Source organism: Typopeltis vanoorti, chromosome 13 (assembly GCF_054136105.1).
Source record: "Typopeltis vanoorti isolate ZY-2024b chromosome 13, IOZ_Tvanoo_1.0, whole genome shotgun sequence".
In the NCBI taxonomy this organism is placed as follows: Eukaryota; Metazoa; Arthropoda; class Arachnida; order Uropygi; family Thelyphonidae; genus Typopeltis; species Typopeltis vanoorti.
This window is the reverse complement of record NC_143561.1, coordinates 54,534,457-54,559,612: the sequence shown is the minus strand read 5'-3', so window position 1 is coordinate 54,559,612 and position 25,156 is coordinate 54,534,457. Positions and strand designations below refer to the sequence as shown.

Below are 25,156 nucleotides of genomic sequence, written 5' to 3'. Positions count from 1 at the left end.
TTGTGCACATTTTTATGTTGGAACATGGTGTTAGTAATAACCAGTCCATGTCCTGAGCAGAAATCCAACAGATATTTGCCATTATTATTAGCTTTGCTCTTTTCTCCAAATTTTCCCAAAATATTTTTGTATGTCTCACAATCATTTCCTACTCTGCTATTTAGATCCCCAACAAGGACCAACTTTTCCTTTTTCATTGTGTCAGTTGCTTTTTCTAAAGCCTCAAAAAATTCCTCCACTTCTATCTTAGTAGAACCTTCTGTGGGACCATAGGCACAAATAAGTCTCATTGTCCAGTTCCCCATTCTCATATTTGCCCACATTACTCTACTTGAGACTGACTGCCATTCAAGAAGATTAGCCTCGTATTTTGTGTTGAATACTATGGCTACTCCTTCTTTTCCTTGATTGTCATTGCCTGAATATAACATTTTGTATTTATTGCTCAGAAAGATCTCACCAGTTTTTGTCTTTTTTGTTTCAGTCACCCCTATTATATCGATCTGGTACTTATCTAATTCCTCAGCTAGCTCCATTTCTTTGCCATTCAGGCTTCTTACGTTGATTGTACCGATCTTTAACTCTGGTGATGTTGAGTTGGGGTTTATTTTCAGATTTGTTCCAGTAGCTGACTTTTCGCTGTTCGCCCTGGTTCCCTGGCGAAAACAACGGGGGCCTTGTTTAACCGGGCGACGCCCCAGCCGGCATGAAATTTTGTCATGTTGTACCATCATTCTATATTTTGGTTTAACCAATAAGAATACAATTTGGTCGGCTAAATCCCAAATTGCCAGCCCATCCTCGTCCATTCAGTATCCAAGTAGATACCCAACAGGGTGCACCACGAGAAGGTGAGGATTGGACATTAGGTCAGAAGCCCTGGTCGGTTCTCCGCATTCCTTTAAAGGCTATGTGGAGGTCTCCTCTCAGTTATACAGCTTTGACCCTTAAGCACCCCTGTAAGTTTTTCATGTAGTAATATCATAATATTCTGTACACTCCTTGAGGATACATTTCAGGAATTTGATGATGATGATAATGATGCTTTCTCCATTTAATGACAACCTTCCTCCCTTGTCACATTCAAGATAATCCAGATTCCTTGTTCATACAACTTCTTCTTTATCCAAACTAGGCCTATAAGCAGAAATCCAAAAATCTCTACATAAGAAGAACTATATTAAGTTCATTGATCTTGAGAAGTCTTGATAGTTCTAAAGACCAATGGCCATAGAATAAATGCAGCAAAACAAGTCAGAAAAATATAAAAAAAAAATTTTAAGTTTAAGTAATGTTTAATCTTAACATTACTACTTAAAAAGTAACGTTAAGATTAAACCTTAAGTTTCCTTTGTTAAACAGTTAGAAATATTTATCCTGAATTATTATCATCATCAAATTCCCGACATGTACCCTCAAGGAGTGTACAGGATATGATAGTACTACATGAAAAATTTACATCATTACTAATTTCCTATCTACAATTTTCCTCCAAATCAGTCTGTTACTTGTCAAGACTTCAACATTATCAGATCTTATATTTCTATCGTCTAATGCACTTTGTACTGTATCAATCCGCCTATATCTTGGTCTTTCTCTGAGTCATTTTCCTGCTAACCTGGCAGAGAACAAATGGTTTGCTAATCTTTCCTCGCCCATTCTGTTTAAGTGACTATACCATCTGAGATTAGCTCTGCTAATGCATTCCTGGATACTGACAATGTCTAGTTCTTTCCTAATATCCTCATTTTTAATATGATATTACCATTGATGCCATCTGTTCACGCCTCTAATTTTTCTCAGGCCTCTCATATCTGCGGTCTCTAGACTTTGGTCAAGTGTTTTACTTCTGACCCAGCTCTCAGATCCATAAGTTAAAACTGGTTTGAACACTGTCTTGTATACAGTATAATTTAGTGTTCCGACTAATTTCTCTCTTATTCCATATGAATTTATTCAATTGACTTCCCACCATACCAGCTTTGCTGATTCTGTTGTCTATTTCCATATTTAATTTACCATCTTCACTAAAAATCGTGCCTAAGTAGCTGAAATGTTTTACTTGTTCCACAGGTTCTTCATTCACAACACAGTTGACATTTTCAACGATTCTACCTATTTTCATTGTCTTTGTCTTTTTATTGATTACCTTCATACCATATTTATTACAACAATTATTCAATTTAGTCAGGGAATCTCGCAAACTTCTAGCGGATTTATTTAGAAGTATAACATCGTCCACATAAAGCAAAGAGCTGACATTAACATTTCCAATTTTTATATCACGTTTAATACCACTTTCCTTCATAATGTGATCCATATAGATAATGAATAACAGAGGGGATAATGTACATCCTTGTCTCACACCAGATTTAACATTAAACCATCTTCCTGTACTTCCTTCAATTCTAACTGCTGACTTACAACTCAAATAAAGACTAAGTATTGCTTGATATAATACCCCATTGACACCATATAACTGCAGCGAATTGAATAGCTTCTCTCTTGGCACCTTGTCATATGCCTTTTCCAAATCGACAAAATTTAAATACAGATCTTTGTTATATTCCCATGCTTTCTCGACTATTTGTCGTAAAGTGAAGATCTGATCCTGACAGCCTCTATTTGGCCTGAATCCAGCTTGTTCTTCACCAAGCTTTTCTTCCACAATTCTTCTCAACCGTCTCTCAAGTATACTGACATAAATCTTGCCAGGAACACTCGGTGTGGAAATACCTCTGTAATTCTCACATTCAGTTTTATTTCCCTTTTTTTATGTATGGATACTATGAGCGCTCTAGTCCAATCACCTGGAATTTGTCCCTCTATCCAGGCCTTCTGAACTATGCAGTGCAACCACTGTAAGATCTTTATACCACCATACTTCAGCATTTCTGGTCGAATATCATCTACTCCTGTTGCCTTTCCATATTCCAAACCTTTGATGGTTTTTTTCTACTTCAAGTATGGATATGCATTCCTCACTGTATGCCTGTTGAATGTTTTTTACCAATGTGCTATCACTGCTTGTTTCATTTAGCAATTTTTTGCAGTAATCACTCCATACTTCAAGGATATCTTTTTCTCCTGTTTTCATGTTCATCCTCTCCTTTTACAGCACTCTTTCCTCCATTTCTAAGTTTCTTCAACAACCTCAGAATATCTTACCACCTTCTTGATATTAATTTTCTATGTTCTTGTCAAAATCCTCCCATGACTTTTGTTTAGCTAGTTTTACACAGTGTTTCGCTTTCTTACATTTGTCTCTGTATTCTCTAAGAGCACAAGTTGACTTATTTGCCAGGAACTTTTGATATGCTCTCTTCTTTTCCTTCACTGCCTCTTTAACTTCGTGTGTGTCCACCATGAAGTTCTGATTTTTCTATCCATGCAGACAACCTCACCACATGCCTCTCTGGCTGAATCAATCAGGGTTTTCTTCAAGGCTTGCCACTGAATCTCCAAGGTTTGGTTCCTGTTCTCAAACTCTTTCATTTTCTTTTCAATAATCTTTCTGTATTTTAGTCTACAGTTCACATCTGAGAGCTGCTCGACTTTTATTTGCTTTAAAACTTTCTTACATGTTATTCTTTTCAATATGAAATTCAATTTTATCCTGCTCAAGACTAAATAGTGATCACTTCCAATTTCAAATCCTCTGTATACTCTGGTGTCCTGCACCAGGAAGAAAACATGTACAAAGTACAAGAACAAGGAATAAGAAAAGTCAATGAGACTTTTCTTATTCCTTGCCTCTTCTCTCCATGTGAATTTGTGCACATTTTTATGTTGGAACATGGTGTTAGTAATAACCAGTCCATGTCCTGAGCAGAAATCCAACAGGTATTTGCCATTATTATTAGCTTTGCTCTTTTCTCCAAATTTTCCCAAAATATTTTTGTATGTCTGACAATCATTTCCTACTCTGCTATTTAGATCCCCAACAAAGACCAACTTTTCCTTTTTCATTGTGTCAGTTGCTTTCTCTAAAGCATCAAAAAATTCCTCCGCTTCTACCTTAGTAGAACCTTCTGTGGGACCATAGGCACAAATAAGTCTCATTGTCCAATTCTCCATTCTGATATTTGCCAAATCACTTTACTTGAGACTGCCTGCCATTCAAGAAGATTAGGCTCATATTTTGTGTTGAATACTATGGCTACTCCTTTTCCTTGATTGTCATTGCCTGAATATAATATTTTGTATTTATTGCTCGGAAAGATCTCACCAGTTTTTGTCTTTTTTATTTCAGTCACCCATATTATGTCGATCTGATACTTATTTAATTTCTCAGCTAGCTCCATTTCTTTGCCATTCAAGATGCCCCAGCCATAATGAAATTTTGTCATGTTGTTCCATCATTTTTGTATATTGGTTTAAGCCAATAAGAATACAATTTGGTCCGCTAAATCCGAAATTGCCAACCCATCCTCGTTTGTTCAGTATCCAGGTAGATACCCAACAGGGTGCACCACGAGAAGGTGAGGATTGGAGATTAGGTCAGAAGCCCTGGTCAGTTCTCCGCATTCCTTTAAAGGCTATGCGGAGGTGTCCCTCAGTCATACAGCTTTGACCCAAATATCTAATCTTACTCTCCCTATTGTTTAATTGTTATATTGTAACCTAATAGCATCACTCAATGGCTTCAGTATACAGCTAAGCAAAATAATTGCCCTTGTAATAATGTATTGTCCATATAATGTGTAAGTTAAGTGACACGATGATGTGTCGAGAAACCCGACATGAAATATTTCATACAGAGATGTGGACTATAGCAAACACTTGAAGATAAGCTTATATGTTGGTTATACATAGCTTTTAATTATTCAGGAAATGATGATTTATACTAGAATATTCATTAAAAAACTTTAATCGATACTTCCTATATTTTGGCAATGTTACATTGCCATTATCAGAGATTACATAAAACAATGATATTTGCATGCAGGCACTAACCATGAGCAAATAAGGCTGAATAAAGGCAACAGAAGTCAGGTCTAAAATAAACTGTGCCTCCTACTGGGCTAAATTGGGCTGTTGAGCTGACGATCTAAAAATGTATGCTTCCCAAATTTGGGGCAATTTCACACACCCAAATTTGTTGAGGTGTGGAGGGTTGAGCTGAGGCATATTCAATGAATAGTCTTTTATACTTTATTTGCTGTGGTATAATAGAGTGGCATTCTTCCAGTGTACACTGTGGTGGGTATCCAAGGCATGGTCAGCAAGTCCTGAATGGCTGTATTGGTTGAACCTGATGTAGTCCTTGTGTTCGGATATCCTGATATTGGCTGTCCTGCCTGTTTGGGCATAGCAGGATAGTTTGCAATTGCAAGGGACTTGGTGTAGTCCTACTAAATATCCTGGGGATGTAGCTGGTCTTTGGTGGAGTGATAAGAGAGGCCAATTTCTTATGTGGTCTATAACTAGTTGTAAGATCATATTTCCTTAGGAGTTTTGTTAATTTTTCAGATGTGCCCTGGATATATGGAATGGTGATAGATTTAGAGTAATCACTGCTTTGAGGGGGAAGGGGATTGCAGTTACATGGTTTTAATATTTTTTTGGGGGGTTATAGCCATTGGCTAAGAAAGTGTTACAGATATGGTCAAGTTCAGTAGTGAGGACCCTAACTAATTTCATCATAAAAGAGTTCACAAAATACAACTGCTGCTGGAGTAATAATTTGGGAAATACTGCATAACATTTTTTGTGTTAAAGTAGAAAAATAAAAGATAGGAGAAAATTACAGCTTAGTTCAATAAACAAAGAAAATAGCAGGAAATAGAAGAAAGAACACAGCAGGGAAACAGTGATGAATGGTAGAACACAAATGACAGGAATCATACATAAATCACAAAAAACAACATGAAAAAGTACAAATGCAAACAATAATGGGAGGCATATAATAAAAGAGTATGAAATTATTTTATAATTTCATACTCCAGAATTAACATTTAAATTTCAAAATGTTAGATTAGCTTAATTAATGTCATTTACCTGAAAGCTTCTTAATGAGTTAGATGTGTGTGATCTGTATCATTAAAAAAAAAAAAAAAAACCTGAACACTTATGCAGTCATTTCTCTTTATAATTAATCACTTCCAATCGGAAAGAGGGAGGAGACACAAGTGATGAACAGTTAACCTGCATTATTCAACTAGAGGAAAGGGGAAAATTTGGCACAGCTTGTGTGAACAAGTCAGCTGTGCTAATTGATGCATTAAGCTGACTAATGCAAGCTAGCTATTCATTACATGAGGAGACTGTTATAAAAACTCAGAGAGTTGGATTTGCAAAATAAACTTGTGACATGGATTTTGGAGAGCAGCTGACTGACTCAGGTATCAGAAAGCAATGTATGATGGTGTTGAGTCTACAAGGAGAAGGGTGACCATTGGTATACCACAAGATTCTATACTTAGGTTGTTATTGTTGTTTATCAATGTAACATATAATTAATGTATATCAATGATATTGGAGGGGAGAGGAATATTCAGTTATATGCTGATTATGCTAAGTTAGAGACAGTGATAAGGAATGTACTGATACAGAATTCCTCAGAATGATTTGAACAAACTGGTTATATGGACAAATGACAATTAATATCATTTCGATGGTGACAAGTGTACCAGGGTGGTCTGAAAAGTTCTTGGCCTCGACCATAGATGGCAACACTAACAGCATGATTTTTTTTTTTTTTTTCTAAGTTGGTATATCTGTCATAAACATCCATGTGAATTTGCAGGTCATTCTATCAAGTAGTTCGTTTTTACAGCTGTCTGAACAAAAGGTGTTGTCTGTAGCCATTGAAATGGATAAAACTGAGTATCGTATGGTTAAAAAATTCTTTCTAAAAGAAGGTTTAACGTCAAAAGAAATTCATTAGAAGTTCATAAAAGTTTATGGGCACTCTTCTTCTTCATTTTCGACAATTGAGAAATGGGCTGTCGAGTTTAAATGTGGCCATACCAGCCTTGAAGATGATCCACATGAAGGATGTCCAAAAGTGTAACAACACCAGAAATCGTTGATCAAGTGCACGATATGGTATTGGATGACCAGCGAGTCAAGTGCGTGACTATAAGCATTTCAAAGGAATGTGTAGGATATATTTTGCATTAAGAATTGCAAATGAAAAAGCTCTGTGGAAGATGGGTACTGCGCTTGCTCACAGCAGATCAAAAACGAAACTTGCATGAAAATCTCCGAACAGTGCTTGGAGCGTTTTAACAAGAATAAAACTTCGTGTGTCAATTTATTACTATGGATGAGACTTGGATTCACCAGAATCAAAACAGTGGGCATCAAAGAAGACAAAGTTAGTTCGATCAGCAGGAAAGGTCATAGCATCAGTGTTTTGGGATGCTAAAGGCATTTTGTTTATTATCTTGAAAGGGGTAAAACAATAACTGGGGAATATCATTCTGATCTTTTAACCAGACTAGACGAAAAAATTCATGAAAAAAGACCTGGTTTGTAGAAGAAAAAAATTATCTTTCATCAGGACACTGCACTTGCCCACAAAGGTGTTTTGGCAATGAAAAAATTAAGGGATCTGCACTATGAATGGTTGGAACATTCACCCTATTCCCCAGATTTGGCTCCCTCTGACTTCTATCTCTTCCCAAAACTAAAACTTCCTTGCTGGTCAGCTTTTTCTTTGAATCAAGAGGTGATTGCAGCTGTAGAGGGGTATTTTGCAGATCTTACTGCTCCAGGGAACAGTAAGGGAGATTATGTTGAAAAATAAAAATAATTTTGAAATTATAAATCCATTTTTCATTGTTAGGCCAAGAACTTTTCAGACCACCCTTGTAAAATTATACATTTTGGATGGAAGACATGCAGGCAGATTATATTAATGGAAATTTGTTGGAAGTAGTAAAGCTATAGACCTGGGAGTTATCATAGACAGTGAGTTCAAGTTTAGGAGTCACAAAGTTTAAAGATAACACTAATCTGTAGGATCATGGTTGTTATTCTCCCACTATACAAACATGACTTTACTCAGATGGCCATATCTGATCACCCAGATATGGTCATCTGGGTTTCAAGGAATGAGGAGACAGTTGAATGGATTCAACTAAGGAAATGGCCTTATGAATTGGGAAAATAAGGAAGGAGAGAACATATGATTGAAACATAGATTTTAAGGGGTACTTATAGATACAAGTGAGATTTTGCAGCTTATGGGCGATGTAAGTAGAATTCTGGAATATCTGTGAAAACTGGTTAAGGATGACTTAAGAATCATATAACATCCAGATTCTTCTTGTGGTATGTGGTGAGTATGTGCTACTGTTAAATGCCACGAGTACATCTCTGATGACTGTGTTCAAGGAGAGATGTGAATGGTATTTTAAGTATCATGGTTTAAATGGGTCCCCCAAAGATAAGTCCTTGGACTTTCAAGGTGCATTCATAATAATAATAATCTGTGTTTATGTATTCTGTAATATATACCTAAAAATGGTGAAACTATTATAGCAGCAGGTTATTCAACAGTTCTGAAAGAATTGGAAGAGGTACTGAAGGAATGAGACTGCATTTTGTGTACTAATTAGAAGTTAAAATAAAACAAATGACAAAAAAAAAAAAAATACTGCATTTGCTTGTGCAGCTGTAAAGCATGGCAATATCCACTCCCAGCTTATAACTAATGTTCAGCTAATACTTATAGTATTAGCTGAACATTAAAAATCAATGATTACTCAGTTTGTGCAAGCATGTTAAAAATTGCAACTTGTTGAAAATTCTATGTTTGAGATCAACCCTTGCGAAGTCTGAAATGTTTTAGAGGACAAAAAAAAAAGGAAAGGCCAGGAAAAAAAGCATTCTTTGGAGTCGATAAGATATTGTAGATTTTAATCAAAAATGGTCTAATGAAGGTGCAGTTTGTATTTGAATTAAAAACTCAGAATATTTTAAAAATTAAAAACTGAAAAGCATGCGAAACTATACTTCTAAGCAGGAAGGATGAAATCCACATTGGATTAAATGGGATATCAAAATTATCCAAGGTGAAATTAAATGGTATTTACTGTTTTAGGGTTCAAACGGAACAGTGAGAAAAGAGCAAATAAATAAATAAATAATAATAATAATTAATATTATTATATCTGGTGTGTGTAGTATGTGGCTTCCCTTGATGAGTTTCTGACTCCCTGGAGGTCTGTCTTATTAATAATAATAATAAATATTATTATTATAATAATATTTATAATACCATTCAAATAAGGTATTTGTAAACTAAGTTCCTATCTTACCTGAAACGCAAACAACTACAGCATCAGCTGCTTCTCGTAAAACAAATTTTAGATGTGACACCTTTACAAATGCTGAAATATAAATATTTTAATGAGTACATTTAATATAATAATATAGGAGTTTTTCAAGCAAAACATTGACACTACATGAGGAATTACACTTTAACAAGCATGTTAACACAAATACATGCTCCTTATACAATCTAATAAACCAGCAATAAATTTTTATGACATAAAGTATTCAAAAACAAAAATTTCATACAAAACAAAACCAAAAAATCCAAGTTCCAAATCTATGAAAAATCTACCAAATTATGAATATACTGTGGCTAAAAGTGAAGTTGTAGCCTAATATTGTTAGCACCTGACTCTGAGTCAAGTGTAAAGGTATAGTGTTTTTAGAAAGGAGAGAAAAGAGGGAAGGGATACTACTAATAATATGAAAACAATAATAAGTATATTATTGTCCCATAAGCAGTGAGTTTGAGACTATATGGTGTGAAGTCAAGGCTAACAGAATGAAACATACGGTGAATATTTATTATAGAAAGGTGGTTAAGCTGCAATGGACAATGAAATACATTGCCACACTGCCCTGTGGAGATGTATTTCATTGGGTACTAAATGAGTAATCATTATTGGTAACTAAAATTATCTGAACATTTTATTTATTTAGTCTGCGCAGTTAGTCTCGTGGTTATGTGCCTCGTAATCATATGCCTGGGAAAGGAGTGTCCTGGGATCGATTCTCGTTGCCGACATGAGGAGCTTAAGGATCTTTCCCAGACATAGCCAAGTTAGCCGATCTTGGGCGTGGACAGCAGGGTTTTCCTTCTGCAAGCAGGCAAACCGGTCCCGTGAACACACAGATTACAGTCAGGAATACTTAAGACCCAGTCATAGGCCTGATTTGTCAGTTATGCCAGTCCTGAGCCCGGATAAAATTTGGCGGGATCGAGATGGTGCCGTACTTCCCCGAAAAAGGGACCTCATGGCTGTTATATCATCATAAGAATAAATAAATCTGAACAATGCTTATGTAGCAGAGAAATCTCACGATAATAATGCAGGAGAATTTATTGAGCTGTAATGAGACAACTTTCTCAACTGGCATATGCAAGAAGTAACTCTAGTTCAAAGAGTGCTAGATTTGATCATAGCATCAGAAGTGGTCTCAGTTAAGGATGTTACTGTTTTGCCATCTGTTGATGATATGATCATTGTCATAATGACCTGGGAAGTATCTAAGTATATATATATATATATATGGATGTTTCAATCATGAGAAAACTATCTTTGGTTTCATGGTATCAGTTACTGAATAGAAGGATATGATATTAGCAATGTATTGGGAAGAACATTTTCTCTCAAAATTAGCTTCATTTAATTAAAAATGAATATCCAAACAAGCTAATTTAGAATGTTGCTTTTTTTTTGGGGGGGGGGGTTATATTACATCAATATGGATAAATTTACATCTAATTCTGCAATGTGAAACATTGCAGAATTAGATGTAATTACTTTGCTTTTTTGGTAAAATAAACAATATTCTTTAAAATACTCTGTAAAAGGCATCTTTAACATTTACTAAAAAAACAAAGAATATCACTTACACTGTTTATTTGGTAATGGTCCTTGTGTAACACAATTAAGGTAGAAGCTTGAAAAGGGTTGGCAGTTAATAACACATTTATCTAATATCAAAAAAGAAAATAACTATATGAAATGAACTTATAGTATTTATAAAAATAATATTTTAAACTTCATTATGAATTGGTACTTATAAGACAATGCACACTTACAACCACTTCCAGTAACTCATTCCACTCAATTCACCATGCAAAAAAAGCTAACCTCACATCCTTGTTAAACATGCTTTTGCTCATTTAGTAGGGCTGAACCCTTGTATTAAAATTTTTTCTTCTGCAACTATCTATAAAACACCTTTAGTAACACACGTTCCTATCTTATTCCCTTTCTGCCTATCAACCAATTTTTGCCACCCATCTCTGGATCCTTTCCAACACTCATCTCCAAGAAATCCAGATAACCAAATATGAACACGTGGTGATAGTCCAGATGCAGACATATTAATGCTTTATAAAGAATGATAACTTCGCCATGTCTCTACTTATCAGTGTTTTCCAACATCCAAGTGATTCCATGTCCACTTCTACAATATGTCCTGAACTTCAAATTCCAATACACCATTCAAACAGAAATCCATAGTGTTGTTAATTTCTTATAGTATAATACCATCACATTAATATGTAATAGCTTGTAATATGTTTTCAGAGTCCAAAATGCACTCTGAAACACTTAACTAGCAACGATTATCCTCTATCCACAATGTTAATTTAAATCAACATTATTTTTAATTACTATTGTCCTCCTAATTTAACATCACCAGCAATAACTTTATATTCCCCCTCATATCATCTCAAACATCATTAATGTACGAAAATATGACTGCACAGATTAAACAGCAGTAGTATGACTAGAGTTCAGTGGCACATGACTAGTCACTTGCATATCTTTCCCTTGATTCTGCTATATTATATAGTAATCTTTGATATCTACCAATCATCCTATTATCCTTGTTGCCAGCTTAATATCCATACCTACTAACTTAACTAACAGATTTCTATACAGGTTATCCTGTCAAATGTTGTTGAAAGGTCTGGCAATACTACAATGTAGCCTATTTCCTTTATCTAACTCAAGTGCTGCTTGAGTATAGATGTTCTGTTGAGTAAAATTGTATATTAAATTTGATGAGAAAATCTTCCCTACCTCCCACACCACTCAAACCACAGAGCCAATGCATACTGTGTCCAAACTTTTACACAGTAATCTCCAAATGCTAATCTCCTGCATTCAAGGTGAGTTACTATATATTAACCTTCCCATTGGTCAGTCCAAAATCAGTGTTCCTGACACCAATGCAAGCATAAAACTAGTTTGTAAATAGTCCTGATGATCTTGAAATGGATGCATGTTCTGGGACTGGCTTATTTGTCTATTTTGAGAAAGAAAATGTATGAGCATCCAGAAGAAGAAATTTAGATGTTTGCTCTTAAGATCGGCTAAACACCTGAAAAATGATACTTCCATGCTATGCAAAACAGCACTGTTTAAAACATTATTATAATATGTGTAATGCATTCCAAATAGAAAATTACAATGTTGGTGAAATAAATAACTACGCATCATTTGTTTACTGCAAGCTCACCAGAAATACCAATTGATGTGCACATTAAAAGGATTAAAATAAACTGAAAACACAGTAAAGATTTTTATTTTTGATAATTGAACAAGAGTTTTTATTTGGAAAAATTATATATAAAAAATGTAGATTGCACAGGATTTTCTTCATTTTCTCCGTATGTATATCTTCGTGATATTGAATAACATTTTGCAATGCTTGCCAAACTTTAATGCTTCACTCAACGTTAGGATCGGTGTCCATACGAAAATCAGAGGCATTGTCTATTTTTCCAATAAAAGTTGAAAGCACATTTAATGAGAATTCTTTTGTAGAGGCTTATAATTACACATAAAAGAGCAGTCATATGTAATAAAAAAGAAAAAATTATAGAGGGACCACAACTAAGCTGCACCTAAGTGTGTATTGATACAGCTGTTGTTGTATTATGTTAAAGCACTACTGTACTGTTTTAGTAAAGTCAGCATGCTGGCAATGCAGTACAGCACTACCGTTAATTTTCCTTTTAATTATTAAAAATTATAAACCATGCTACAGTGAAACCTGCACCGTTCAAAATGACACTATGCAAGGTATTGATATAGTTTGTTAATGGAAGATAACTTCCCCTTTCTGTATGGATAATAATAATAATAATAATAATAAAAAAAAAAAAACGTAATGCAGAAAACATAGTTATATACCAATAAATTAATGAGCCACACTATTTATGGCTGTGGAAAATTAAATTTAAATTAGCAATAATGTCTCTTCACAATGACAAAACTTTCCAAAACAAGCAATATATCACTACTATTATGATTAAAAATTAAAACATTTCCAATTTGACGCTGCATTCACCAATATGCTATAAATTAACTTTTTGGGTTTGGGATAATCATAGGGGGAAAAAAAAAAAAAAACAGCTTAAATCAGATTATGCTAAAAAATTTACCTTGATTTACTTTCAGTGCCACTCTGTAGCAGTGAACTGAAGACTGAGCATGACCATCACTTGTTACGACTAGGAAATCACCATCTACAACATTAAAAAAAGTATCATCATTTTTTACATATTGAAAAATATTATTCTCTACTGATACTGAAATTCTTTTAATTACTGTAGCTATATGACTGGATAAAAATCTTGTGCTAAAATTCAGAAAACAAAATAAGGTTACTTATTTTTAAATTACATTCATGCTATTGAATCTCTTCAGCAATGCAATATGATAATGGTAGAAAAGCAACGTTTTTTTTTTTTTTGCTAATGAAATATCTAATTTTCATGAATCTGAATTTTTTTTATATTATTATTATTGAATTTTGAGTATCTGGGTTAAAAAAAACACGGATACTAGGCAAGTGAGAGTTAAAAACTTGGAAACTCTGGTTTATGAACCATCTCAAAAGCAAACATAAAACACTATTACTGATAATAATACAAATATTGGGGATTAAGGCAATGAGATAGCACCATTGCCATATGTACTCTTTCCTAAAAAAGCTTATATTGATTGATAGCTTAAGCTCACTTTAAAGAGTGAAAGTTAAAGGATAGAGACTAGATGCCTACTTGTCTTCAAAAATGCAGTTAGGACTAGAGGAGCTCAGCCTCCCTTGGGATAATAAAAGGCATAAGAGAAAAATTAGGGAAAAGAACAGATGGTGTCAATGAAAATTAGATGAAAATTAAAGATATTAGGAAGGCATTTGACACAGCATTTAGGAATATATGAGAAGAGCTAATCTAAGGTGATATAATCACTAAAACAGAATGGTAAAGGAAAGATCAGCAAAACAGTGCTCTGATGACAAGAAAAAAAGACTGAGAGAACAGGATGGCAGGAAAAAAATACTCAGAGGGAGACCAAGATATAGATGGAATGATGCAGTTCAAAATGAATTAGAACCAAAACGAAAGACTTAACAGTGGAGTCTTGACAGATGACTAATTTGAAAGAAAAGTGTTATTATTATTATGTGACACCTCCAGGAAGTCCAAAGGCTCATCAAGGGAGGGCTACAATGAATCACAACTACCATCATCATCATCTACACCCGTGCCATCTACTGCCAACCACCACTATTATTTTCATAGATAATCACAAACATCCATGCCCATGGTGGGATTCAAACTCACAGCCTTTTGGCCGGAGAGCGAATACATTAACCACTCAGTTTGGTTGGCCGAGTAGTCAGCATATCTTGCATAATTGTAAACAAACAAACAAAAAATACACACACACACACACACACATTATAAACTTAATCACGTAGAACCATCATAGAATCTGTGCATTTCTCAAAGACAGACATCAGGAATTTGATGATGAGACCGAAGTGGGATGGGCTGAAACAGAGATATTTCTTGTTGCTTCTGGATGCTAGCATATTAACAAATCCTATTTTTTTTAACAGAAGTTACTAAATCCTCAGGGAAATGCCATGTAATTTTTTAAAGTGTCAATAAATCTTACAGATTAACTAAAATATAACTTACTTTTGGCATAGCATAAGTCAACTACTTTCAATCTATTTCTAAATTGTCCAAGAACTTCTGCACTTGTAATAGGACTACCATCAGACTGAAGAATGATGACACATACCTAAGAATGTGAATTATATGTTTAATAGCAGAACAGAAACAACAGAATAAAGCTAATTTTTTTTACAAAAGTGAAGTGCAATTAAAAAACTGAAAAGAGGGTTGATATGTCAGTGAAAAACAGCAGACAGTGTAGTTTTAAAATATTATTATTATTATTATTATTACGGGCAACTCCAGGGAGTCATTAGACTCATCGAGGGAGGCCCCAAATCATTTTCATCACAACTATTCGACATTCATACAGTATCTATCATACCTCGCCTTAAACTCATTCACTGTCACAGCATCCACCACAGACTCAGGGAGCGCATTCCACTCATTCACTACTCTAAAAGTAAAGAACCCAGCTCTAACACCTTTACTAACCACACTTTTGCCCAGTTTCCATGGATGTCCCCTAGTCCTCCCACAACCAGCCCTGTTCTCAAAAATATCTTCTGAATTGATTTTATAGAAACCCTTCAGTAATTTGAATGTCTCAATCATATCTCCCCTCCTCGGCCTATCAACCAATTTTTGCAACCCACAAATCCTCAACCTGTTCTCATACGGTTCATTCCACAGACCTGCTATCATCTTGGTCACTCGCCTCTGGATCCTCTCCACCTCCTCCCCATCAAGAAGAAACCTAGGTGACCAAATCTGAGCACAGTAGTCGAGATGAGGTCTTATCAAGGCTCGATACAGAGGAACAATAACCTGCTTGTCTCTGCTTGTCAACGTATTCTTCAGCAACCAAGTGATTTGATGAGCTGATTTGGCCACTTTTGCAATGTGTCCCCTAAATTTCAATTCCTTATCCACCAACACTCCTAAATCTCGTGCCTCATCAATTTCCTGGAGCACGGTTCCACCAATGCAGTAAACTGCCTCCCATCTTTTCACCCCAAAATGCATAACCTTACATTTTGCCACATTAAATTGACATCCATTCTCCATAGCCCAGACCTCCAATCTATCCAAATCATCCTGCAAAATTTTGACGTCATCTGCATTCACTATTGCCCTACCCAACTTCGCATCATCCGCAAACAAATGAACTGTTCCTCTCAGATCCTTTCCTATATCATTTATGAACAAATTAAACAGCAGTGGTCCAAGAACAGATCCTTATGGTACACCACTAGTCACAGGCCGTCTTGTGGACTCTACTCCTGAGTAAACCACTCTCTGATATCTCTCCGTCAACCACCCTCCTATCCATCTCACCAACCCTATGTCCATTCCCATATGCTGCAATTTACTGATTAGAATTCCATGTGGTATCCTGTCAAAGGCCTTAGCAAGGTCCAGCAGAATCACTGTAAACCCATTACCCTTATCCAGTTCAGCCGTCACTGTGTTATAATACGTGAGCAAGTTACTGAGGCATGACCTACCCTTCACAAAACCATGCTGTCCCCGATACAGTATCCCATTTTCTTCTATCCAATCTTGTATTTTCCTCTTGACTATTTTCTCTAAGACCTTGATAATGATTCCTGTTATGCTGATTGGCCGGTAATTTTCAACAGCAGCCTTGGAACCACCTTTGTGCAGTGGAACTATTTTCCCCTCTTTCCACCCCCTTGGGACTGACCCAGTCCTGAGGCTCAAATTAAACATAATGGTCAAGGGCACTGACAATTCTTTGGCCGCTTCACGTACGACACGAGCTGGTATGCCATCCAATCCCACAGATGTATTGACATTGAGGTTCTGTAATAGACTAGTTACCTCTACCTCATTCATCACAATTCCAGTATAAGCTGTTGGTTCCTCCATTTCCGCAAAGCCACCACCTGGATGATATACTCTTGCAAAGTGCTCGCTCAGTAATTCCACAACATCGACTGATTCAGTTACCTCCCTACCCTCAGCATTTTTTAAGATCATTCTACCATGAGCATTTTTCCTTTTACTTGCAACATATTGAAAAAACTGTTTGGGATTTTCTTTAGCCTGCATGGCCAATTTCCTTTCGTAATCTGCTTTTGCTTTTCTTACCACCCTTGTTACCATCCTGGCCTGAGCTTTATACTGTTCATGCACCTGATGGTCACCCTTCTCCTTAAATTCCCTCCACAATTGTTTCTTTTTTTGCAGCTCAAGCTTAATAGTGTTATTCATCCATTTAACCCCTACCTGATTTATTATTCGGACTCTTGGTATACAGTCAACCATTGCCTCCTGCAAACAGTTCTTAACCACCTCCCATGCACCATCAACATCCAGCCCTTGCAGTTTTACATGCCATGGCATTGAGCCAAGCACACACCTAAGCTTGTCATACTTGCCAGCCCGGTAATTCCACATATACCCTGTCTTAATTGTAAATTCGACTCCTTTAGCCACCTCCCAAGTCATGACCTTATGGTCACTCTCACCAATTGGTGGCAACATGGTCATGTTCGTTACAGCTACATTCTCAGTTGCAATTACTAGGTCCAGCACTCTCTGCCCCCTGGTATTTTCAATACATGTTGCTGTAGATAGTTGTCTCTTAATAACTGCATAAAATCCAATTCCTTCCTCCCATGTGCCCTCTCCTCTTTCCAGTCAATGTTACCATAATTGAAATCACCCATAATAATTACCCTCCTTCCATTCATTTCTTCTATTTGCTTATGCATACTATTCCCACCATCCACTCCATCACCCGGTCTATAGCAGCACCCAATTGTATATTTTGTTCTGCTAGATTGTATCTCACACCAAACAGCCTCAAATGTGCTTTTTTCCCCATCCTGCAGTTCAACTTCTATACTCCTTGGCTGAAGCTCATCAGCTATCATCAATAACACTCCTCCCCCCTTTTTATTCACCCTGTCACTCCTGAACACGCTATACCCATCACATTCAATCCCACTAGCTTTATCATCTTCTGTCAGCCATGTTTCACTAATACCGACAACCTGTGGCCTGGAAGTGCCAACCATGGCCAAAAACTCTTCCTTCTTGTTCCTAATACTCCTGGCATTAGTGTACATGAATCGCAGAAGCCCATTTGTCCCATCCCTGCTTTGATTCCTTATATTAATTATCCCATTCTGATTTGTTGTCCGTCGTACTCGCCTGGGCATAATATACTCATTCATACACTTAACTGCCCCCCCCTAAAGTCTGCATATCTACTCCCCCCCCTCTTAATAAATCTAGTTTCCCTGAGTCTGTACATCCACTTCCACATCATTCATCAACACTCTTTCAAGATCTTATATAAGTCCTTTCGCCCATCGAACTCATTCCACACATCCACAAATTCCACACCACTCTCCATGCATAACCCACGCATAAAGTCATTGGCAATTATGGCCCTCCTTCTAAACACTTCGCTGTCATACCGCGGTAAGATACTCACCATCCTAACTCTCTCACTCTTCTCTTTTGCTACCTCAAACAACTCCCTCACATCCTCTATCGTTTCCATTTTGTCCTCTTTCAAATCATTCATTCCTGCCACTATTATCATCTCTTTCACCCTCTGTTTTTGCAGTCGAATAGATTCACTGACGTCCTTTATATTCGCACCCGGCTGGTATGACTTCGTTAAACTCTTAATTATTACGCCTCTTAATAGCGAATCCCCATACAGCACTCGCTCCTTCATTTTATTGACGTTTACGTACATTCTATTATTTGCCGTCACAGACTTCCGCCGGTTATTTGTCGGTACGTTCAACACACATTTTTGCATACGCTCCAGTTGTCGTTTGGCTCTGTGTATCGCGCCATTTAAACGGGCAATTTCGCTACTCGCATTTATCTCACCATTTTCATTATCGATCAAATCATCCATTCCTTCGGTGTTTCTACCTTCATTTACACTTTCAGCGACGCTCTCACACATATCTGGCACTACCACGCAATTCTCTAGTACACCGCCATTTTCTACATTCTGACTACCGTTAACGATATCAGTCTCGATACACGAAACACGCTTGAAGTCCTCATTCTCTTTACACTTTCTACACATATTAACTCCACTATCACTTTCTAACCAGACTCCTACCGCTCTTCGCAAGGCATACATCTCACAGACAGCACATTGCATAAATTCTTTTACATCAAAACTCTTAAGCAAGCATGGCGACCTGGCCGCCATTTTTTTCTTTATCGGTGCCATGTGTACGTTATCTTTTCTTAAAAATAATAATTAAAATAACAGAAAACACGCATAAATTGCACAGACACACCAAGAAACAAAAAGCAAACAATACTACTTAAAATTCTGGTAAAATATCTAATGTTAACACAAAATAATACTGATCTTTACAGGAGCTCTCGACAAGCCGACGATCTAATCCGTGCGACACCAAGCGACCTTTCGATATGTTAGAATAGTGATGATACTAGCATATCTACTGTGTCCTGGACAAATGTTTTTAAAGTGCAATGTCATTCATTTTTAAATGCTTATGTTTCTAATCATAAATGACAAAGTCAATAGGTTATAAAAAAGAATATTACAGTATTTTGGCATCAAAAAGTGAAGTTATAGGTTTTTCTTTATTAAGTGAATTTTGCTTCCTCCTAAATAATTTTAATGCAAGATCATGTTTGCCAGACACAAAAATTAATGATAATAGTCATGTTATCTAGATGCAAAAAAAAGGTACAGTGAAAGAACTAATTTTCTTGGTTAGCAATAATAATCTGAGGGGGTGAGAAGTATTCTAAGAGGGAGGATGTGAAGGATTTGTTGGATGAAGCAAAAAATTAAAAATGAGAAGATTGTAGGTCAACTGCCATGCTATAATAAATGTGAATTGAGGTGGAATGCACTGATAGAAAACAAATTAATCTACCCTATATATAAAAAATGATAAGCCTTTTATGTCACTTTTTTGAAACATTTTGAAACTCAGGGACTAACCTGAGTGCCATCTTCAAAATGCAAGTATCAGAATTTAAGGCGAACCGGCCTACCAGTCCAAAACTCGAGGGCAGCATTGGCGCCATGGGGCGGAACCCCCCCCCCCCTTTTTTTCAAGTCATCCGAATTCAAGGAGAACCGGCCTACCAATCCAGAACATGGGGGGGGGGCATAGCCGTGGGTAGCCCCCTAGTATAAAATAAAATAAAATAATTTTGCAGGTTGTGCAAAAGAGATGATGTAGAGTTTGTGACTTATGGCCTGAGTTTGATAGAAAGAAGGATTTGTATAATGCTAATGGACTGCATCTAAATGATTTTTGTGTCGAGAAAGAGAGAGCTTAGTTCACTGAGCATGTTGAAGCGCAAATTCAGGAAAACTTAATTAGAGTGGATGCAGGTGAATGTGTGTGAAAGTACCAAGGTGAGTTAATGTGAGAATGACCAACAAGTGTGGAATCTAGTCTCTCACACAAAAATATTGAGGATAAGGAGGGTTAATCAGGTTAGAGTTAGATGGATGAGTAATGTCATTAATCATGAGCTGCAGAAAAAGAAAATGCTGTGTATATAAAGAAAATGTATATAAAGAGAAAGGTGACCAGCAAACTCATGAACAGTACAAGGGTCGGGCAAGAAGGGTGACCAATATGGTAAGAAAGGCAAAGTTAGATTACAACAAGAAATTAGCCAAACAGGCTAAGTGAAATCCCAAAGGGCTCTTTTGCTGTGTGGCGAGTAAAAGGAAGAATAATCTTAATGCGCACTGATGGTCACAAGGTGACAAAGCAAATAAAACAGTTGAGCTAATGGGTGACCACTTTGCAATGGATATCATTAAAATGATGTAATGCTGTGACATACGTGGAAATAGAGATGGATGAATTAGAGATTCTTAGGATATTGAAGAATCTCAATGTAAATACAGCAGTAGGATCAGATGGGATATCAGTTTGGGCTTTGCAAGAATGTGCAAAGGAATTGGCAATGTCTCTGACTTGGCTCTTTAAGTATCAGCTCTGGTAGAGTTCCAAGGGAGTGGAAAGAGAACAATAATTTCCTTGCACAAGAGAGAGAGAGAGATTCTAAGATTGCAGTAGAAAATTATAGACCAATCAGTATTTTAGGAGTGGTGGTAAAAGTACTGGAAAAACTGGTCAAAAAGAGAATTCAAGAATGAGTGGATAAGAATATGATACTGTATGAGGGGCAACATGGCTTTGTGAAGGGTTGGTCATGCCTTAGTAATGTACTAACTTTTTATAATGGAGTAATGAGTTGGATAAAGGAAATGGCTACACAATGATTCTGCTGGATTTTGCAAGGGATTTGACAGAATATCACATGGAAATTTGTTATGCAAATTACACAAATGGAGATAGATATGATCCTGATTATGTAGATAAGGGATGGCTGCTGGACAGATATAAAAAAAGTGGTATACAGAGGAGCAGAGTGCAAGCAAAAGCAAGTGAATAATGGTGTGCTGCAAGGTTCAGTGCTAGGACAACTACTGTTTAATTTGTATATAAATAATATAGGAAATAACCTGAAAGGAAATATTCAGTTGTTTACTGATGATGCAAATTTAGTTAGAGTAATAGTTTAATTAGCCAGCAAAGGTTGGTCAATTGGTAGAGTCTCCGCTACTAATGGCTCACAAAAAGTTAAGCAAGTCTGAGCACGATTAGTAGTTTTCCGGAAGGGGGCCCAATCGTTCGATGCTGTTGGCAATCTGCTGAGGACTGGCCATTTTCACAGGGTTAACTTCGGCCTGTAAACTGATGTATGTCAGACCTCTGTACCCTCGAGGGCACGTGGGGATATGACAATAGTTAATCAAGGCAATGTGGAGAGCCTGCAGAACGATTAAATAGGCTGCCAGTATGGGCCAAAGATAATGAGTGTCAGTTAATGTGGAGAAATGGAAAGTTATGCATTGTGGGATAAACAGATTACAAGCTGTGTAGCACATTGATGAAACTGTACTCTAGGAAATAGACGAAGCTAGAGATTTAGGTGTGGTGGTAGATAGAGAGTTAAAGTTTAGAGGACATATTGCTAAAGTAACTCAAAAGATTACTTGGCTATTGAGGAACATATTAACAAGTAGAGATTAGGAAATTGTTATTCCTTATAAGGCAATGATATGTCCACATCTGGATTACTGTGCTCAGGTCTGGACTCCTGGGTTTCTTGGAATAAGGAAGTGGTAGCCAGCAATCAGAAGTGAACGAATTTGTGGAAGGTCCCTATGAGGATAGACTGAGAGTGTGTGTGTGTGGATTGCAGAAGTTGGTTGATAGCAGAAAAAGAGGGGATATGATAGAAACATTTAAGTTATTTAAAGGGCTTTATGGGGCTGATGAAGGGGAAATGCTTCAGCACTTAGCTAGAGAAGCCAGAACAAGAAATTATCCATGGAATTACCCAAAAATACACAAAGAAAATGTGTCATTACGTCCCATAGTGGATGGCATTGATTCCCCCACTTACAAACTAGCCAAGCATTTAGCCAAAGCGCTCTCACACTATACTGGCAATACACCATCACACATAAAAAACTCAGCCCACTTCAAAGCCAGTATAGAAAACCTTACACTCCAACATAATGACATAATGGTCAGTTTTGATGTCTCCTCCCTATTCACGAATGTCCCCCTCAAAGAAACCTTAGAGCTAATCCAAGCTAAATTTCCTCCCGATATCTCAGCCTTATTTCAGTTTACAATGAACTCAGGCTATTTCGTTTGGCAGGAAAAATTCTACAAACAGATAGAGGGGACAGCCATGGGTTCACCACTTTCCCCACCCTTGGCCAACTTCTTCATGGAGACGTTTGAAGAGAAAGCCTTAAACTCAGCCCCACAAAAACCTACCATATGGCTTCGCTACGTTGATGATGTTTTCGCTATTTGGCCACATGGCCCGGATTCACTCCTCTCCTTCCTAACACACTTAAACAACCAACACCCTAGAATCAAATTCACCCTGGAAAAAGAGGAAAACAATAACCTCCCCTTCCTAGACACACTAGTCACCCGCCAACCTGATGGAACCTTGGTTTTCTCAGTTTATAGAAAACCCACCCATACAGGCAGATACATTCACCAACAATCCCCCCCCCCTCACAACAATATGGAGTTATTAAAACATTATTCAACAGGGCAAAAATAATCTGTTCTAATGATCAAGCCCTAACCACTGAACTAAATCACATCCGTGACACTTTCTCAGCCAACGGCTACCCCCTCCAAAAAATACTTAACCCAGTCATCCACAACCCACCACCCCCTCCCCTTCACAAAAAAGATTACTCTAAATCCATCACTATTCCCTACATCAGAGGCACCTCGGAAAAAATCAATAAAATCTTAAAAAAACATGACTTGACCACTTGTTACAGACCACATAGAAAACTGGCATCCCTTATCCGCTCCGCCAAAGACCAACCACTTCCCCTAGACCTACCTGGTGTATACCAGGTCCCTTGCAGCTGTAAACTGTCCTACTTTGGCCAAACAGGCAGGACAGCAAATATCAGAATCTCAGAACACAAGGATTACATCTGATTTCATCAGTACAGCCACTCTGGGCTTGCAGACCACGCTCTGGATACTCGCCACAGAATAAGATGGAAGAAAGCCACAGTAATACACCGCAGCAAGTTCAAGTATGAAAGACTATTCATGGAATCAGCCTCAGCCCTTAGGAACATGCCAAACCTCAACAAATTTGGATGCATGAGACTTGCCCAAATTTGGGAAACTTTTATCAGAAGAACTTCAGCCCAAAGGCCAAGAACTACCAATATAGCCCGCCAGGGGGCACCATCAGGACTTTAGGAAAACGCTAGCTTCCTAGCTTCAGTCTCATTTGCTGTTATTAGTACTTGTGTGCACGTGTCTTTGTAGTAAGTTCCCAAGAAGATGGCAACGTGACGTTCGCCGAAATATCGGAAAGTATATATTAAAGTTTATTTAATCTATATTTCTAGTATACGCTGTCAATTCCTTAAATATTAGTTATCACCTATAAGGTGCATGAGGTCACGAGTTTAGCGTGCCATCCTCTTCGGTCCAGTGCTGCTTCTCTTGCTTTCCCCACAGCTTGACCATCCTAGTTTGTTTCGTTCTTGGATTACCATCCGGCACCATGTCATTTAGGGTCTTCCCCTCTTCCTTTTACCATCAGGCATCCATGTTAATGCTGATGTTGGCATTCTCAATACATGGCCTATCCATGCCCATCTGTGTTTCTTTAATTTTATTGTAATAGGTTTGGTTTTGTTGTAAATTTCAATATTTGAGATTTTATTTGGCCAGTAAATTTTGAGAATTCTGCAAAGACATTTTGTTTGGAAGGCATCTATTTTATTTTCTTGTTGTTTGGTTAATTTCCATGATTCACTTCCATAAAGTAATACAGATTTAACAGTTGAGTTAAAAATTTGCACCTTTAAGTTTGTTTTTATATTAAATGAGTTCCAAATTTTCTGTAAAGTTTTAAATGCATAGCAAGATTTTTTTATTCTTATTGCAATGTCTTCATTGGTACCATCTTCCTTGTTGACAGTTGCTCCGAGGTAATTAAAAGTGTTTGTTACATCTACTTGATTTCTATTTATAAAGATTGGGTCATTCTTTTTACTGTTGATTTTTAATATTTTGGTTTTCTTCTCATTGATGTGTAAGCCTATTTATTTAGCAGTTTCCTCTAACTTTGCTGTCTTAATTTTCATGTCTTCAAATCTAGATGATAGTAGTACAATGTCGTCAGCATAGTCCAAATATTCTAATGTGGTGTCAATGTTCCATCTTATTCCAGTTTTCAGGTTTTTTAGGGTATGCCGCATTATCCAACTTATGACAATGATGAAAAGTGTTCCAGACATGACACAACTTTGCTTAACACTAGTTTTGATGTAAAAACTTTCGGAAGCTGTTCCATTTAATAGAATTTGTCCTTTACTTCCATCATACAAATCATTTATAATATTTATTATTTTGCCTGTGTAGCTCAGTGGATGTGGCGTTTGCACACCACGGTGCTTGGCTGCACGAAGGAAGACTTGGTTTCGAGTCTAGTCGGCGACTAGAGGAAATTTTTCTAAGCCTTTTTTCGACCGGTTCCCGAGTTAGTCAATCTCTGGCATGGGCAAGCAGGTTTTTCCTCCCAGAAACTCGGGTTTATCGTCCCGTAAACTCAAGAAAATTG

The 25,156-nt window shown here is 36.9% G+C and overlaps 1 protein-coding gene across 3 annotated transcripts in view; it reads right to left on the bottom strand.

The window, feature by feature from the left end:
• Positions 1-25,156, bottom strand: part of MED16 (mediator complex subunit 16) — a 200,591-nt gene that overhangs the window by 121,634 nt on the left and 53,801 nt on the right. For all 3 annotated transcript variants that reach the window (XM_090402741.1, XM_090402742.1, XM_090402743.1), the window contains exons 6-9: positions 14,978-15,083; positions 13,430-13,513; positions 10,883-10,963; positions 9,270-9,341 (exon numbers count right to left, since the gene is read on the bottom strand). In XM_090402741.1, coding sequence (XP_090258867.1) covers positions 9,270-9,341; positions 10,883-10,963; positions 13,430-13,513; positions 14,978-15,083 — 343 coding nt within the window. The remainder of the gene's footprint in view (positions 1-9,269; positions 9,342-10,882; positions 10,964-13,429; positions 13,514-14,977; positions 15,084-25,156) is intronic.